The sequence below is a fragment of the Nipponia nippon genome, unplaced genomic scaffold, assembly GCF_047370975.1.
Source record: "Nipponia nippon isolate SJK-2023a ecotype South Korea unplaced genomic scaffold, ASM4737097v1 scaffold_3, whole genome shotgun sequence".
NCBI classification, from domain to species: domain Eukaryota; kingdom Metazoa; phylum Chordata; class Aves; order Pelecaniformes; family Threskiornithidae; genus Nipponia; species Nipponia nippon.
The window spans coordinates 88,992,832-89,011,480 of NW_028262347.1; the positions used below are offsets into that span (position 1 = coordinate 88,992,832).

Sequence of the window (18,649 nt, forward strand, 5' to 3'; positions counted from 1 at the left end):
ATAAACTCATGCAGCTGTAAGTGACTGTGTTCACAGTTACAGGGAGTACCAAAGTACCAGCCTTCATCTGAAGGCTGCTGGCTAATGAGCGGTACCTAACTGTGTGCAAGCCCTGTATGCTGTGATAAGTCCAAAATAAATCACCAGGAATGCAAAGTAAAGGTGGCTTTGCTTAAGTTACAGGCAGGCTGGGATGTTTGCCTGAGCTGTTTGAGTCCTTTAGAAAGAGAAATAATTTCGTCAAACCATTTGCTTTGTTGCTTGTGACATGTTAACGTATCCTTAGAGATCATATTTTCACTGATGTTAATGTGGTCTGAGCTCTGTCCGGTTATAAACCTCTTTACAAGTAAAGCATAGGAAAGCCCTAGCATTGTTTGGCTTATGGATTTATCCTGCTTTTTATTTAACCACCCCATTGCCAGCTGCAATTCTGCAAGTTGCTCGTGGCTTAGACTGAGCGACTTTGAGTATTGAGTCTTGGTCTAAAAACAGGGTCGCCAGAGATCTTTGTATTTCAACAGCAAGGGACAGGGGTCCTTTGCTCTGCCAGAGTTGTATTTCCAGCTTGAGTATAAACAACTCCAGTTTTTGTTGTCACAAATCCTGTAGCACTGGAGTTTAGAAGAGTCATTGGTGGAAGAGGGACATAAAACAGCCTGTCACCTGCTGGAGGTAGAAAATAAATTAGCTGAGCTGAAACAAAGAGGCTCTTCTTTCTGAGTCCTGCAGTGCTGATGGTAAAACACATTTCTATCACTTATATATAAATCTTTTTGGGGGGAGTGGAGGTGGAATTTAGCACTAAAGGAGGTATGGTATGCCCTTCCCAATCTTTCTTGCACGTGTGGTTTTTGGGAGAGGGTACTGGTGTTCTTGGACTGGGAAAAATCACTGTGATTATTAGGTTGGGTATTGGGGTGGAGGGGTGGAAATCTGATTACAGCAGGGAAAAGCACTGATCGCTGCTTTACTTTTGCTTTGCAGTCCTCCATGCTGAACTGTAACAAGTGTTTCATTCAGGGAGAGCCTTGCAGGGCCATCTTTGTAGCCTTAGCACCCCTCTCAATTGCCTAAACCAATGTTTTCTTTTCCCTTGTACAGGGCCTACGCGGAAGACTCATCCTCTGTAAAACACGATCCGAGGACAGAGCCGAGCGAGAAGGTGAAGCACGAGGAGGAGGAGGAGAGCAGTGGCAGGGAGGGTAGAAAGGCCGTTGCATCAGGTGACGAGGGGACTCCGCCAGAAGGGAAGAAGAAGAAGCGTTCCGGGTTCAGGGACCGTAAGGTACCAAACTTGGACATGTTGCACCTGCAGCTGTTGCACTGCAGTGGAAAAAGGGAGAAAACTTGCAGAACACTTTATTCAGTTTGTGATACAGCATGTGTATAGAGTCTGGCTTTTGCTCTGTACTTCTCTTTATTTTCTAAGGGACCGTACTATTTTGGGAACCTACTTGCTTGGCATGTTACCTTGAGTTTCTTTAGGTTGAAACTTGTTTATTTGGAAAGCACAGTACACATCCTCTGAAATGAAGACCTCTTTTCCCATCTCCAGTTGGATGTCTGAGAAGTGGCTCACTGAGAAATCAAAGCTCCTGCATTGTTGACTGTTAGGATGGTGCGTGCGAAGTAGGGAATTGGTGTAAAAGCTTTAAAACCATCTAGGGCACCCAGCATGTCTGTCTCTGTGAGTCAGTCTGTTTGCCTGTGAACATACACTGTGTATGTAGGAAGAAGTAGAGGATGAGTGTGGAAGGGAGGGTTATAGGAAAGGTGTACTTCAATTTTTCCTTTAATTATTCCATGTAAACGTAGCTGTTGAAATACAGCTTCACTCCCTATTCATGGTTAGTTGTGTCTCTCTGTTGATGCTTATGCCTATTTAATTTTCATATCAGACACGTTTTCAAGAGGAGGAAAGCTTGAGTAATGAACTGTGTTGTCAGCTTGTGACCTGCCTTCACCGTTGGGCAATCCTTAGAGCTTTGGGCTCCTCAGAACTGTCTGACAGCTAGTTTGGTACTAGCTGTAACCACTGTTATTACAAGATGTACGATTTGGTCTGATGGAGAGTCCTGTAACTGAGAGATGGCAGACAGCAGTATTTTATTTTTTTAAACCTGTCTGGATGTCTGTTTTATTGGGCTGTGTTTGATGATTTAATATCTTTGCAGTGCCAAAGAGGAGAGCAGGAGTATATGCTCTTCGCAATTCCTTCCTGTATGATTTGCTTCTGATAATTATTTTTAAGTTTGTATCCTGCAGGCTGCATCTCATCAGCTGTTAAATTGTGGATAGTCGTATATAGTGGCTTAACAGCTTTTCATAAAAAATTAAGAGCTGTTTCAGTTGAAGTTGCTGAATCATACTCTGTTCTTGGTTAGAGTAGATTACACAACTTGAAATTTCCAGGTGCCTTGCGGTATTTGGGGCTCCCAACCCTCTCTGTTGTGACATGCAGGTGGCAGTTCAGTGAAGTTATGTTGTAAGATACTACGCTGAGATATTCAGAACTGTCCAGGAATACGGGTTCTCGGCTTCTGCTAATTCCTGGCAGCTGGGTGTCAGGTACTCTTGACAGCTTCAGCAAAACTTCGACTCTTGCCAGTACCACTCAAGAAAAGCGGGGTATTTTTTCCAGTGTCAGCAGATGGAGGCAGGTTGCAGAGAGCAAAGAAACAATCCACCTTCATCCACACTCTTATTTTTAAAAGAGAACATTTGTTGATACAGCGAATGTAATGATTGATTTTTGTCTTACGTGGCTGGTTGCTTCTGGCTAGGGAAGCCAGAGAACGTTTGTTCGCAAGCAAGGGCACTTATTCCAGTTGTTAGGAGACATGCCTACATTGACCAGCTCTTTCCTTCCCATACTAGGCAGGGAGGAACGTGGCCACACTTTCCAAATAAGACATGAGCCAGGCGTGGAGGGTGGCCAAGAGGTCCGGCGGGAGCGATGTGCAGCCTGGATCTCTTTTTCAATCCACAGCCTTCCTTCCTCCTGCAGTGCTCGACTTGGGAGCAGCCATTGCAGCAGGGAGAGCACTGTTTCAAACAGATCTCGCAAGCTTTTTGCCAACATAAGACCTTTTCTCTCCAGCGTTATGGTGGAATGTACATTCTGTGACCTGAATGCCAGGGTTGCTTTTGCTTCGTTTAATGCAGGATGTAACTGGTCGTCTCCCAGGTGCCGGGTTCCGTGTTTACGTTTGAGCAGCTCCGTTGTGGGCTTGGTGTTTGATCAGCAGTTGCCCTAGTGAGTCATCTCAGGAGGTATGTTTGAATGTTTCCAGCTCCGATGACAGAGGAAGGTGTGCCCCAGCTCCCCACTCAAAATCAGGGCTGCTCCCAGGATGTCCTCCTTCCCTAATCAGTTGTGTAGCATCTAGGGAACTCCTGACTCTTGTATATGTTTTTAAAAAACCAAACAACAAAACTCACAGTAAAAACCCTTTCTAACTCTTCCCATAATTGAAAATAGCATGGGGTTTTCCTTGAGAAAAAAATTAAGCTTAATTGAAAGTGTTTAACACTTGTTTGTTATCCCTATGTTGCTTTTAATGAAGTTGATGATTAGTGGTAAAATAATAAATTAGGCATGACGTTGCTATTTTGGGTAGTGATTCAGTGAAGAGGAAGTTGAAATGTAAATCACTTGGCATCTGCTGGGGCTGGGATTGTGTGTGGCTGGTTCTGGGGCGCAGCCTATGCGATGTTTAAGTCCTGACTGCATAAGGGAGGAAAGGAAAAGATTGTTTGAGTGCTTTTATAGTTTGAAGGCTAATGAGTGGTAATACATGATGTGGGTGGGCTGTCATGTTAATTAATTTGCTAAAAGAGTTGGCATGCAGCATTTGAACTGCTTTATCAAGATCCGCTTGCAGTGTTTGCTGGGTCCTGCAGGTATCCTGCCTTAGGAGTGTTAGTCGTGCTAAGACTTCATTTTAGTGTGCATTACAATAGGAAACCCAAAGAAAATAAATCCTAATTAATTTATCCTGCTAAGATGTGGGTGGTGGAGCTGGACTGCCAGAGTTTCTGTTCTGCTGTATGGTCAGGGAGGCCCTGGTGATGCTCTGGAAGTGAATTGAGATGTTAATTTAGAGCTTCATGTCAGAACAGGCTTAAGTTTTGTTTTTTTTTTCTCCTTTTAACCTGAGGCTTAGCATAAACATTGACTGTCTCAACAGCAGCTTCACTCTTGTAGAGCAATAGGGATTACTTGCTCATCTTTCTCCTCCAGTACCTACTCTATTAATAAATGCCAAAAAGGGACTCTTCCCTTTTGGTCACATAATGTCTTTCTGGAGGCCCCTGATTACATGAGGCTGCAGTTCTGGGGGCAGGATGAGAGTTTTTGGCTGGTGTCCACTGCGTCGAAGATGCAGGTGCGTACTGGGGGAAGGCAGCCGCCTGCGTGCATGCTTTGCCAGGAAAGTATTTTGGAGTATTTCATAGGCAAGAGATCGTGTGAGGAGAGACTTGTCTGGGATGATTTTGTATCCAGATTGTTTAGAAGTAGTGTAAAAAAACCCTCATAAATGGCTGTGTGTACACCCAAATATATACACATGTGCTTTTTATCTCCACATTTGTACAGAGAGATCGGGGCATCCAGACTCTTGCCCACTTTGTGTTTTGTTGTTCCTGATTTTAGGATCTTGGCTGCTCCCTTCTTGGTCTGGCTTCATGTTCAAGCCAGTCTTGAAGTTTAGAGGGGTGGGTTGTAGTGTATTTGTTAATTTTTGCCAGCTGATTAGATCATGTTAGCAAAAATGAGGTAATTGAGAGTTCAGCTGCGGACAAAAGGGGAGAAGTGTTGCTGCATTTGCTGACTTCTCATAGGGAAGTTTAAGGAAGTGTGATTTTGGTTGTGATGACAACAGTCTGTGAGATACTAAACAAGTGGTTTAGATTCTACTTTTTTGGTCTAGATTGTGAGTTATTCAAGACTGTGGTTCCTCAAAATTTTTCAGGAACGTACTTGTCCTGAAAATTATGGGTTTTGTGTATGTCACAGCTAATTGCTGGAACTCAAAAGGTTGCAAATAATTAAAACTAACAGTAGCTTCCCATGAAACTCCTAGTAGCTGTACATAATCACATTCCCTTGCGGATCTGACACTCAAATCGCTTAGCAGGTAACACCCATTCCTTACACTGCAGTGGGCTTAGAGGGGCTGCTTTGAGCTTTCAAGGAGATGGTATGTCAGCTTAGCTCTCTTTGTCTAGACATGGCAAACTGTATCAGAAGAACATGGTCACTAAAATCCTTCACTTCCCATTTTACTGTCTGATACTGCTCTGAGACCTAATGCAAAATGAGACTATCGGCTCTCCACCTGCTGCACCCTTAGGTCCTGTCTTTGCAGGGGTGTTCATCTGCTCCTGTTGGAGAAGGGGAAGCCTCAAACCACTTTTATGTTTCTCATGAAACAACAGGCTGCATGGGGACAAACCTTTGGGTTTGCAGATCTGTGCGGGGTTGTTGTGTTGCGCGCTGAGATGTGAGACCTCTTTTTAGCCTGTGTTGTTATTATGCTCTTGTGAGCCAGGCCATGTTGTTTTGGGAGCTGTACGTGGTTTTTGAGCAACAGACTGACCCTCCCTGCTCTGCAGCTGGGTATTCAAAATTGCATCCTCGTGAGTGTCTGGCAGTCATCCGAGGAAGCTTTTCATTTTGCAGTGTGTGTGGATAGAAGATGGGATGGCAAATGATCTAGGAAAGGGCCATGCAATAAATGGATGCTTTGCTTCTGTTGCAAGTGCTGATCGTGGTGGATGGTGATGAAGGTGCGGCATGGATCTGAATGAGGTGTTGGAAAATTGCTGTGCCCAAAGTTGAAGCAAAATGTAGACTGCTTAACATCAATAAAATGGGGGCCTTGAGGATCATTCCGAGTTTGGGATAAGAAAAAGTTGGCAGTGAAGTTGCTGGACCAGTAAGGAGGAGTCTCAGTACAGATGTCAGGCGAGGAACAACAGCAATGCCCATACTCCAAAAATGGGAAGTACCTGACAGCAACAGGCCTGTCAGTAGCATCTTAGATCTTAAAACAGATACAGAGGAAAGATCCATTGCAGTTGTGAAGTCGAATGGGATGCAACATGGTTTTGCTGGCAGAAATGTCAAGACATTAGTCTCTGGTGCAGCAGTGGAGTTGTTGAATAAAAGAGGTGCAACTTACCTAACTGGGTTGAAGGAAAGCATTTGATGGTGCCTTGCAAGAAATTATTCCACCGGCTTGGAAAATCAGGAGTAATGTAAAGTCTCAGGCAGACAAGTGTTTTAGCTAGAAAGCAGGCTGTGTTGAAAGGGTTTCATGGTTTGTGGTTGTGGTCTGTGGTGTCTGCTCTTGGCTCCAGTCCTGGGCTTGACACTGTAGCTGGTTTTAGTTGTCTTGCTCGAAGGTAAAAGTTCTTAACTATGTTTTTTTTGGCTGATCAGGTTGGGTGGGGTGTTATTCGTAATGAGATCAGGTCATTGCGATAGGAAGAAGTGAGAAATGGACCTGCAATCACAAGTCAAAAGATCACTTCGGCATAACAAGTTACCGCCTGCCAGGTAGGAGCTGTAGGCAAAGACGCATGCAGCTTTGCAGCTGGAAAGAGCTGGGAAAGTGCGTGTTGTCATTTACTGCGGTTCGGCTGATAGACGGCAACTTGTAACTTTGCAATAAAACAATTGCTTTTGATCCAATACCCTTATCTTTGGAGGATCTTGTGGACTGAAGCAATAAAAATGGGATGAAGTTTGATTCTAGGTGCAAAGGCCAGTAAGAAAAGGGAGTAGTGACAAAAATTTTCTTTTATGCAGGTGGCTACAGGAAAGAGGAAGCTGGTTGTGTTGGTTGATGCAAGGACATTTGTGTTCCTGATGGGCCTGATTATAAAAAAGTTACGGTGATGCAAAGAAGAATAGGGAGAATGCTTAAGATAACGTCAAAGCCATATCAGTGGGACCTTCTGCTGCATGTTGCTTGTCCCCCGGTCGGATTTGCTGGAGAGCTGAGCTGCAACAAGTGTAGAGGAGAGAGGCTCTGCTTTCCCCAGTGACTTTACCCAAGCCTGGGTTGGGAGATTAAAAGCTTTTGGCTTGTTTTATCCTAGAAATATGAAAAATTAGAGTGTTTTCTTTCTGATAAACATCGGGGTGGAGAAGTTGTTTGAGTTAAAGGACAAGGCTGAAACGGGGCCAAAGCCATAAATGATCTACAGATGCCTTGGCAGTACCCTTGATCTTGCCTGTTCTCTTCCAGCAGATCGTTGGTGGTTGGTTCCCCCCCACCCCCCCACCCCCGTGGCTCTTGGCCAGAAGTACTGAAGGTTTCAGGTACATTATGGACTGTTAAATGTGATGTATAATGCAGGAATAAAAAGCTGAACTAAGAAGGAAAGTTTTCTGCTCTAATACATAGCGAAGTGTAGGTCTTTGTGTCTTTTTTCCTCCCTTGTGGTCTTATGTTGTGATTTTTGTTTATAAAAGCTTTCTGTTCTCTTTGATTAATTCTGTCTGTGTGTTGGGGAAACCAGTGCTAGGTACAAAATAATCACTGCTGGCAGCGTTAGCAAGTGGCAGATTGGTGGGGAGAAATGGACTGAGTAAAGGATGTTTCTGTGGAACTTCGCCAATGTGATAGAAAAGAGGAAAAAATGAGGTTGGGTGACTGAGCAACCAGCTGCGGCTCCAAGTAGTTTTTTCCAAGACTCGGCCTGAAAGTAAAGGTCTCTCCCAGTTCTCCAAGACTTTCCTTTTACCTTGTTTATTAATCATAAATCAGACCCTTCAACACTGTTTAATTTGTTGAGCTGCTTTATATTCACAGATGTGATACTAGTGGTTTTTTATGTTAGTGTTTAAAAGTGCTTTCAGGGCTTTTGTTAATTTTTTTTTTTTTTCTCTGCCATCATAAAGAGTCAAAACTTATCAATAGTAAAGACTTTTAGTGTGTGTTCTTAATTCTGGGACATCAGGAGTTGATACTTCCAATTTTCCTGGTAGTTCAAAGGCTGAGGATAGGAGGAATTTTGACCCTTTCAACATTATTTCTTTAAAGTGTTGTGTTGCTGCACACAACTTTGTTGTCATGTGGCGAAACCTTCAGAGGACTAAGGTGCTAATGTCGGTGTTAGGGGAGGAACTGTGCACACCTAATGCTGGTTGAATTTCATTTCCAGGTGATGGAATATGAGAACAGGATCAGAGCCTACTCCACACCGGACAAAATCTTCAGATACTTTGCCACTTTGAAAGTCATAAATGAGCATGGTGAATCGGAGGTTTTTATGACACCGCAGGATTTCGTGAGATCGATAACGCCTAATGAAAAACAACCGGAAAGTAAGTGATGTGTGTGTAGTAATAGGAGAAACTAATACAGTGAAGGGGAATAAACTCTCCAGTCTCTGCTTACCTGATCTTTATATTTCCCATCAAATGGTTTTGTTGTCAGGTATTGTCTGTCTTGTTATGTTGAGAGGTACGGCACAAAAGGGGGGTTGCTGTCTGATTCGGGTGCTGCCACAGTCAGAAAATGTAGTGTTCTCAACCCACACGTTATGGCAATGTGGCGATGTGCAGAAGGATAATGGAGATATAACAGATGCAGGAGTAAGGCAGAAAGCTACCAGTGCAGCCATGCAGGAGCCACGCTTGTCTCTCCAGCAGAGCCTGCAGTGTGTCCATGCCAGCTTGAACCCAGCTGACTCGCAGCAGCATGGTGGTGCCAAATAACGGTGATCATTCAGGTTCAGAAGTGCTGGTCACGGTATGCTTTTTGGGAGCTTTGAACCCGGAAAGCACCTCCTGAAGCTATCTTTTCTATCTCCGTGCTCTAAACCCCAAATTAGCCTAATCCCTTCAATGTTGCCTGAAGTGCTATTGCAGTGTAGTAGATCTTGTTGGTATGAGCCCTTGAAGAGCAGATGAGATGTCTTTCTTGCATATTTACTAGGGAAAGATTACCTTCAACTGAAACATTTTAAGAACTGTTCATAAACCTTCAAAAGGAAGATGCTTTGACAAGGCAAACCTTAGCAATAAAGGGGTCCAGGCAGCCCTATGTGCCTGGCTGAGCTGTGATGCTCCTGGCCAGGGTGGGACTCACCTCTGCTGGCTTCAAATTCTCTGCAGATTGCAGGGAAGCACGTCAGCTGTGGTGCCTGTGGGGGTTTGGCAGGCAACAGGCAGGAGAGCAGATGCTGTGTTTTCTGGTCTGGAAAGCTATGTCCTGAGCATTTGGTAAGAGGTTGGTTTTTGTGGGGTGGTGGGAGGATTTTGCCTGTCTTCTGTTTTGGGGGAGATTCGAATGTTGGGTGAGACATGGGAAATCAGGTTTCTTGGTCTCCCACAGTGTATCTCAAAGAATGAAACAGGCTTTTGTCAAGTTAAAACTCCTCTTCTCTCTGCAGGCATTAATGAAGAACCTCAGCCCCCAAATGTTAACTTTTTGACAGTGGGGTTTATGTACAAACTGGGAAACTGTTTTGATATCTTACCTGACAGCTGCTAAATAAAAACCACGTATGCTTGTGCTTAGAAAACAATATGAAGTATGTGCAGGAGGGAAGAAAAAATAATCCTGGCATTAGTGTTAAAAGCATGTTGGTGAATTGATATTTAGGTTTTCATCAAGTCCTGAAAATGGCTGTAGTTTTCGTATGAATTCCATGGTTCCATCTTCAGTGAAGAAGTAGTTTGAGCAATAAACAGAAGATAATGTTCATAGATGCTGAAATTGTGTGTTACCATCTTATCTATCTAAAGCTCCTTGAATTGGTAATTTGAAAAGCAGTAGCACCTGGTTGCGTGTGAATCTTGCCATGCAAATAGTTGGAGTTTTTTTTGTCAGACAGCTTAAAAATAGAAAACATCCTATGTTTAATTTCAACACATCTGATTCTTTTTTACTACTACTATGCAATATATGTGCTTGGTGCATTTTAAAGTGTACACAGAAAATACTTTGGAGAGAAGCAAAGGTGACTAATGGGAAATAATTTGTCAGTCTTAGCCCCTAACTTTCTGCTGTAACTACTATTATTCTGGCTAGGTGAGTGGCTTAAATGGTCCCGTGAAGCCTGTCGTGCCTTTAAGTGCCTGCAAATGCTGCCAGTCAGTGACACAAAGCAGCCTATAAGGGAAGAAAATTGCCTTAGTGATACTTACAGGTGCTCTTGGAAAGTGGAATGAGATGGAAATTGAGCTTTGGCTGCCCATCAGCAGGCAAAGCAGGAGCGTGAGCATCTTATATCTTGTTGGTTTGAAAACCGGTCTTGAGGATAGTTACTGTCATGGACTTGCTTCTAGACAAAGCTGCTGCTAGGATGGTTGTTCCTTATGAGTGCTGTATATCATGACTATCATGGTAAATGGTTTTTTTTTTTTTAATACCTAATGAATAGTAGAAGAGTAAAACACTTAATCATAGAATCATAAAATAGTTTGGATTGGAAGGGACCGTTAAAGATCATCTAGTCCAACCCCCCTGCAATGAGCAGGGACATCTTCAACTAGATCAGGTTGCTCAGAGCCCTGTCCAGCCTGATCTTGAATGTTTCCAGGGATGGGCCATCTACCACCCCTCTGGGCAGCCTGTTCCAGTGTTTCACTACCCTCGTTGTAAAAATATCTTCCTTATATCTAGTCTAAATCTACCTCAACCCGTTCATCCCCCAGGACCCTGCACATGGCCTTGTTGAACCTCGTGAGGTTCACATGGGCCCACTTCTCGAGCTTGTCCTGGTCCCTCTGGATGGCATCCCGTCCCTCAGGCGTGTCAACAGCACCACTCAGCTTGGTGTCGTCTGCAAACTTGCTGAGGGTGCACTCGATCCTGCTATGTCATTGATGAAGATATTAAACAGTACTGGTCCCAGTGTGGACCCCTGGGGGACACCACTTGTCACTCATCTCCATGTGGACACTGAGCCGTTGACCACTACCCTCTGGATGCTTCCATCCAACCAATTCCTCATCCACCAAACAGTCTACCTATCAAATCTGTATCTCTCCAATTTAGACAGAAGGATGTTGGGGGGACCATGTCAAAGGCCTTGCAGAAGTTCAGGTAGATGACATCCATAGCTCTTCCCTCATCCACTGATGTAGTCACTCTATCATAGAAGGCTGTTAGGTTGGTCAAGCAGGACTTGCCCTTGGTGAGGCCGTGCTGGCTGTCCCCAGTCACCATCCTGTCCTCCATGTGCCTTCGCATAGCTTCTAGGAGGATCTGTTGCATGATCTTCCCAGGCACAGAGGTGAGGCTGACAGGTCGGTAGCTCCCAGGGTCCTCCTTTCGACCCCTTTTTAAAGATGGGTGCAATGTTTCCCTTTTTCCAGTCACCGGGGACTTCACCTGACTGTCATGACTTTTCAAATATCACGGAGAGTGGCTTGGCACCTACATCAGCCAGTTCCCTCAGGACTCTGGGATGCGTCTCGTCAGGTCCTATAGACTTAGGTATGTTCAGGTTCCTCAGGTGGTCACAAATCTGATCTTCTCTTACAGTGCAAGGGACTTTGCTCCCCCAGTCCCTGTCTTGTGGTCCATCCATTTCAGAGATGTGGGAAGAGAGGTTGCCAGTGAAGACTGAGGCAAAGAAGTTGTTGAGTACCTCAGCCTTCTCCTTTTCCCGTGTTACCAGTTTGCCAGTCTTGCTCATCGCAGGTGTGTGTGTGTGTGTATGTTTTCTTTGACCTTCCTTTTCTGGCTGACATAATCAAACCAGCCATAAAAAAAAAAAGACAATAGGTCTGATTTTAAAACCAGAAGTTAAAGACAAAGACTGCTACCTGCTGGCTGGTTGATTTGTGTACTTTACAGCTGTTCGGTACTTCTGACTCATAAAATAATCTAGATTAGTAGGGAAATGCCGGGGCTGCTTTCTCCCTTAGTCACGACTTGGGTGTGCCCTCCGCCAGGGGTGGAGCATCCTGCCTTCATCCCTCCCAGGGAACTTCTTCCTTTGGGTAGTGACGTAGCCCCAAGTGCTCCTTGGAAATCTCCTTCAGGTGGTGATGTAGCCTGCTGCAATGGTACTAGCTAGGTAGGTTAATGCTTGAACTGAATTATGGATTACTTTCTGCAGTCCCACTGACCCCAGAGTTTTCCATGAATGGTATTTTTTGATAGGTTTGTGGGGCGAAGCAATCGCCTTCTGGTCCTGTGAATTAATATGATTCTGCATAAGCAGTCCCAGACATGAGCAGGGCAGGAGATGCTCTGAATGCTCAAGATGCTGGTCGTAATTTCAGTGAGTAACTTCTTGTTAATGTGTCTGCTATTTTATGGAGAGAAAATACTGTGGAATGTAAGTGATACGGAGTAATGAGGTATCTAAATCCCTGTTGTATTTATTTTTAAACCGCTAATCTACTGCAAGGTATCGTGTGCCTGATTCATTTTTTATGGATGATATAGGGGAAAGTTTGATTTATTGTCAATAAAGCATCAACTGAATTCTAGACTACCTTCTGCTAGCTTGGGGAAAATGAATGCCAATTCATTAGCTCCTGTAGATTGCTTTTTCTTAATAGTTCAGTAAAACTTTCTGCTGTAGCTTTCCCAAGTAGGCAAGCTGTGCTTAAGGTGTGACACTCTCTTGCTGAGCTTGGAAGTTTCTGTCAGAATAAGCCAAAGAATGGCATTAAACTGGGAAGCTGCTTTCAAAAAAAAAAAAAAATTTCTTTATATGCTATCTGGAAAGTCCCAGTGCCAACAGAAGCGTGGGCGGCGATATCTGCTCCCTGCAGTCCTGTGTTGTTTCTTCCTCCCACCTCCTCTGGTACCCAAGAGGTAGCTCGTTACCAAGGCTGGATGAGCAGGGGATGGTTGCTTCGTACCTGGTGCTTGCTTGTTACCCCAGCCCAAAACCGGCTGAAAATAATACCTCTCTGTCTCCAGTGGGAAGGGTAAGGGTTTGCAAAAAAAACCATTTTAAATGTTGCAGCGCTTTGAAGACCGCATGGGCTTTTGCTGAAAAAGGTGTATGAAGCCATGACAATTCACAGGAGCCGTAACCGTGCCTGATACTTGCAGGTCACTGCTGCCATGTTCTCCGTAGGCCTACGTAGCTGTTGGCCTACATGAATGTTTCCAAGTGCTTGGACCTACTTGGTGGTGGCCTGCCAAGTCCTCCTCCCTTTCCTATCCTCTGAGTTCCCTCTAGTTACCCAAGTCTCTCTGTTTCCATTGTGCATGGATTGTTTGCCTGAAGGAAGCAAGTACTTTGGGGCATCTTGGACTAAAAAGGAGCTGTGGCATACTAAGCCAGTACCAGGGGTTTTGGGGGCCTTTGTAGTTAGGATTAAAAGAAGTTAAAAAAGGCTTCATATCTCATCACAGCACGTTGTAACGAAGACAGGTTGTACCCAAAGCAGTCTTGCTTTTCAGTCCCAGTTTTAACCTCCCTGGTTAACCCAAACTCCTGCTGCATGAAAGATGCCATTCAAGATCCACCATGCTTTGCAGCAGCTCAAATATCTGAAGTCTTGGAAATGCCCTGGAAGATTTTTCTTTTTTTTTCTTTTCTTTTTTTTTTTGTCTGCAAGAAGCCACAAAAAGGCTGTTGAAGCTCAGGCAAAAGCAGCAGCTGTGCCCCTGCAGCCTCTGTGTGCAGGACAGTGTCAGCAGAGAGGAGCTGTGAAGGACAGAGCTGATGTCTGGTGACTTGATCAGACCATATAGCTTGATTCTCAGTTTTTAAATGTTGGGTTTTTTTATGTCTGGGCTTCAAGAGCAGCTGAGCACCAGCTGGGTTCTGGATTGTTGCAATGCTTCAGTGATTATTTGTTATTTTGAGTTAAGTTTGTAAAATACAGATCTGATCTTCTGTAGAACCAGCAGTCATGAGCTGTGGCAAGTGCTCACCTGGTCTGGTGGGGAGGGGGAGGACTCCCTAGATTTGTACAGATCCCTAAACTTGTGCAAAGTGTTTGACTGGGATATTTAAGACCCAGAAGGAAACTAGAGATGCTGAACTTGCCTTCTGGTTTTTGATGGGGGCTTATTTCTGTGTTCTCCCACAAATATATCTGCTGGAGAGGCCTTCAGGGAAAGGGTGTGAGTAAGAAGGCAAGGTAACTTGGTGGTTATCTTCCAGAACCAGGGGGGTGAATAGATGCGGGGTTTTTTTCTGTGAAAAAGTCATTCCTAAGCAAGGATCACCTTTGAGCCTGTCATGCCTGATACAAGACCCCAGGAACCCCTAGCCAAGGAGGAGCAAGTGAGAGGTGCATTTATGTGCATGCTTATGTGATAGTCATCAGAAGAAACAAATAATTAGAGCTTCCAGTACAGATGACAGGTTGGTATGGCTGATCTGTTGTGTTATGAATGCACATCTTGTAGAGAGACTGACTTGCCTGTTGGAAGAGGAGGAGATAGATGAGAGCAAAGTAGTTCCTTGGCCAAAATAATTCTGGACTTCAACACAAACCTGGAAGTGTTGCCCTCTGACAAGTCTCGGGCAGCTCACTGTTTGCTTGCAGATTACATTTTAAATTCGGGGGAAAATACTCATACAAAAGTCAGAAGCTGGGTTACAGCTCTGGAGGGGAAAATTTGGTCCAGTGTTTTTTCCTCCCATAACATAGTATGTTGCATGCATGGCTAGCAGGCTCTTCTTCAGTCCTGGTAATTAGCCCTCTTGCTCACCTACTTGCAAGAAAAAGAGTCCATGTTATGTATCAAGCAATGGGAAAGGAAAAGCAGATGATGAGTGTTACCCAAATAATGTGAAAAATCTGACAAGAATATAAAAACTGGAAAGAGTTGAAAAGGTTTTTCCATCAGTGGAAAACTGCTGGCATCCCAGAGGAAATCATGATGCTTCTAATTGATCTCAACTGTGTTCTTGGCATAATATAATTGTTCTTCTCGAAGCTTGTTTATTAAATATTTTTTAAAACTGCAATCTATAATCTGCTGCCCATGGCTTTTTTTTTTTACAGGATAACATGAAGAGCTTAGTAATTGTTTAGATATTTATCAAGTTTGGTAATTAGCTATCTTTGAGTGAATATGTGGTATGTATGTTTTCGTTAATCAATAGAAATACAATAAGAATTTGACTTTAGATTTGATTAGAGCTGAACAAGAGTAACAGCGGGTTATTCTGTGTTTTTTTTTCTTTCACATAAATAATTCTTTCTCCATTAAAACATCCTCCCCAGCCCAAAAGAAAGAAGTAAATGCAGAGAATATGGTTTTCCTGTTGAAAATCCTCTTTTCCCCATTGTGGCAGGCAGTGAGTGTAAATAATTCTGATTTGTTTTGAAACATTTTAATTTTTAGAGTGCTGTGAAAGTACCATCACATGAATAAGAGTGGGGGCCTTTATTCTTAGTGTTGGTGAGTAAGTGGTGTCAGTCTAATCTGAAATAACACTTATAGTGATGCTACTTGCTTAGCTACTCCACGGCAGTGCTGCTGTTTCTTTTGGTCCCCTGATGGTACTTTAGGTGGTATCAGAATTTGTGGGAGTAATACATAGTGGTACTTAAAAATTACAAGCAAACTGGCTATGGTGACCAAATTTGGAAATTGTTGCAGGTCACCGTTGGCGCTGCTGAAGGTGAGCAGCTGGTGCAGCACCCTTGGCTTGGTGAGCAAAAGGGGCTTCGATAATCCAGATGTTTAGTGAAAGGTGAGGTGTTGTACAGTGTTTCATGCAAATAAAAGGTGTATTCTGGGGCAGGCCATGATGGAGACTCCGGGTTTGTTCGAGCAGAAACAAGCACTGAAGCCCAGCTGCTCTGGGTGGTCACTATGCAATCTGGAGTAGCTGTGGTGCACATCGTGCTGCCTTCGATCCCGGGGAGGCTTAGTGAAGCAGCCAGGTATCCTCCTGAAACGATTTCTGGATTTCATTGCTGTCTCTCTTGAAGGAAATCCTTTAATTTGTTTCTGGGAGAACGGTCTTTCAGACCCTGCTTTTCAGTGAAAGGTGGAAAAGCTCTTTTTTACTTTTAAACATGCCTATTAGCTTGTGTTACTGCAGCTCGTCAGCAATAGCCCAGCCAGGGGATATTTGTCTTATGAGTGTTTCACAGGCAATCCTGCGGTAGCTTTAACTTAGCATGCTGCCTTTTGAATAACAGAGATGTAATAACTAACATTCTTTCCTTTCCTTGTTCAGATGTGATTGTCCTCATTTGTGCCGTGTTTCCACTGGCTCTCCAGCCTACACAAATGCTGAATTCCTATTGAAACATCTTGGAGGAAAAGCCTTTTGGTTTTTTTATGTAATGTAAAGAAAGAACAACACAGGAATCGGGCAACAGTCCCTCTTTTTTCTCGGTTTCCTTTTGTCAACTTTTAAGATTAAAGGCTTGTGGAAAAACGCATAGCTAAGTCCATAAAAAAGAAAATAAATTGTATTGTAAAAAGGAAAATGTATTGAGTAAAACTGTATACCTTGAACATATAAATGCAGTTTTTCAGCTTTTGAATTGGCTTATTCTGTCGGGAGCTATGATAAGGGGAATTTTATAGAGGGACTTAAGCGTGCAGCTTAGTTAATGCAGCAGAGCAGCGGGGATGTCGTTGTGTATGGCTGGGAGAAAGGGTGAGCATAAAACACTGATGTGAACCAATATGCTTGTGCTTGCAATAGGTAACACCGTCTTCCAGGGCATGCTGATACAGTGACATGAAAAAAGGCAGCAGCAGAAGTGACAAATTTTTGTGCTGCGTTTTTGTAAAAATGTCTCTCCCCAATTTCCGAGGCATGCATAAACCAAGGTTATATATTTGCTTCTCATCAGATGTGATTGTGTTGAAGGAGGCTGACATGATACGAGTAATGATAACTACATTTCTGTAACAGCTACGGTGCTGTAACCAGTTTCTTCAGCGAATAATGAAATGCTTGGAGCTCTTAAGCTTGAGGGCAGACCTGGCAGCTTCTATACCTGCCATGAGGGTTTGGATGCAGTTACAGAAAAACTATGTGTACGTCCAAGTCCGTTGCTCTGTCCTGCGCAGGAATAGTCTCAGGTTACCCAGATGTTTTGTTTTCCTGTCTCCTTTCCTTATGTGCCATAGCAATTGCAGAAACACATGGAAACAAACATCTCCGTGCTTAGGTGAATGGGGCTGGACCAAACCCCAGTCCAGAGGCAAATTACCCTGTATTCAAAACTCCTGATTTCACCAGTGTGTTTTTCTTTTGTTGACTCTATTGCTATTGTAATCTATTGCTGTTTAGCTCTTGTGCTTTTTAGTCCCTTCCAGTCATACCCCACTTCACCTCCCCTTTTCCCCACCTCATGTTACATCTGGGGAGAGCACAAAGTTTGTTATTAGCCTTTTCATTTAGCATAGGTACTGGTATTCTGCCTTTTTAGGTGTTATTTGATTGTTTTTAATAACTTTTCTATATGTACATACAGACTCATGTATATATATATAATTATTATATAGTACATAGATATATATTTATATATTTAGAAATATATATACTATTTCTTTTTTTATATATATATAAAAGAGAACCATTGTTAGTTCATTTTTCTTGCTGCTCATCTGCATGAGCATCCATTTATTTTGGGTCGTCTTTGAAATCTGTTTGCTTTCCCAATAGTAGTGTCCAGTTGGGGCAGGGTTGCCATTAAGACATACTTTCACTTGCTATTTTTAACCTGTGTCCTTTTTTAGCTTTCCATGAGTACATATGTAATGTCGGGCTGTCAGGGATATGTCTTACAGCACTATTACCTGGCACGGGAACAGGAGGTGTGCTTGAGAAATTACTTTATTATGACACATGGACATAAAGCTGAGCTCAGCTTAGTGGTCAGCATCCAGATGGATGGTCAGAGGCGATCTCCAACCAGATAATGTCTCTAGTAAAATAAGCACATTTATTAAATGAATCCTGCCTCTAAATGTGACAATACTTACTGTACTGGGTTTATACCCACAACTTTGAGGAGGACAGAATTTTTCAGAAGACGATTAAAGTCTGAAAGTGTGTATGAATATGCAATTTTCGCTCTATTGTCAGGCACACAAAATATTGAGAAGGTGCTTTCTGGCTTGAATATTCACAAATCGAGAAAGCCCTTTGACAATTCCCTCAGTCTTTGAAATGGTGATGGAGGAGTTTTAGCTGCTTTGGTTCAGAAAGGTTGAGGGGGTCATCCCAGAGCAATGAATAACTCCATTTTTCTGCACTGTAACCATTATGAACCTTTCCAGTAGATGGGAAGGGGTTTATTATCCTCAATCACAAGCAGGTGACACAGCAGGCATGGGAGAAGTTTATTTTGGTTTTTCTTCCATCTTTTCTCTAATTTAAATTGAAGTGAGGATGTGATAATTATCATAAACAGTGGCAGAAAATGCATGGGACATAGCACCGCTGAGGGCTTTTATTCTTCAGAGAACTGAAAATCGGCCCATCTCTCCTGAATTACTGGAAGTGCTCAGTTTGAGTTCTGCTTAATCTCCTCTCAGGGTGCATCTTCCCAACTTTGGATTGCAAAGCTCAGCTAATTAATCTTCCTGAATATTTTTGTCATCTTGCTTATATGTGCATTCATCAGTGTACGTATCGCCTGCCAGGCATTGCGGATTAGATTGAGAGCTCTGTGCTTTAACTCTGCAAATGCTGGGATTTTTTTTCCTCTTCTTCAACATAG

The 18,649-nt window shown here is 43.2% G+C and overlaps 1 protein-coding gene across 5 annotated transcripts in view; it reads left to right on the forward strand.

Annotated features, from left to right (window-relative positions):
• MICU1 (mitochondrial calcium uptake 1) overlaps positions 1 to 18,649 on the forward strand; it is a 112,737-nt gene that overhangs the window by 26,854 nt on the left and 67,234 nt on the right. For all 5 annotated transcript variants that reach the window (XM_087763870.1, XM_087763868.1, XM_087763871.1 and 2 more), the window contains 2 exons: positions 1,105 to 1,288; positions 8,182 to 8,344. In XM_087763870.1, coding sequence (XP_087619996.1) covers positions 1,105 to 1,288; positions 8,182 to 8,344 — 347 coding nt within the window. The remainder of the gene's footprint in view (positions 1 to 1,104; positions 1,289 to 8,181; positions 8,345 to 18,649) is intronic.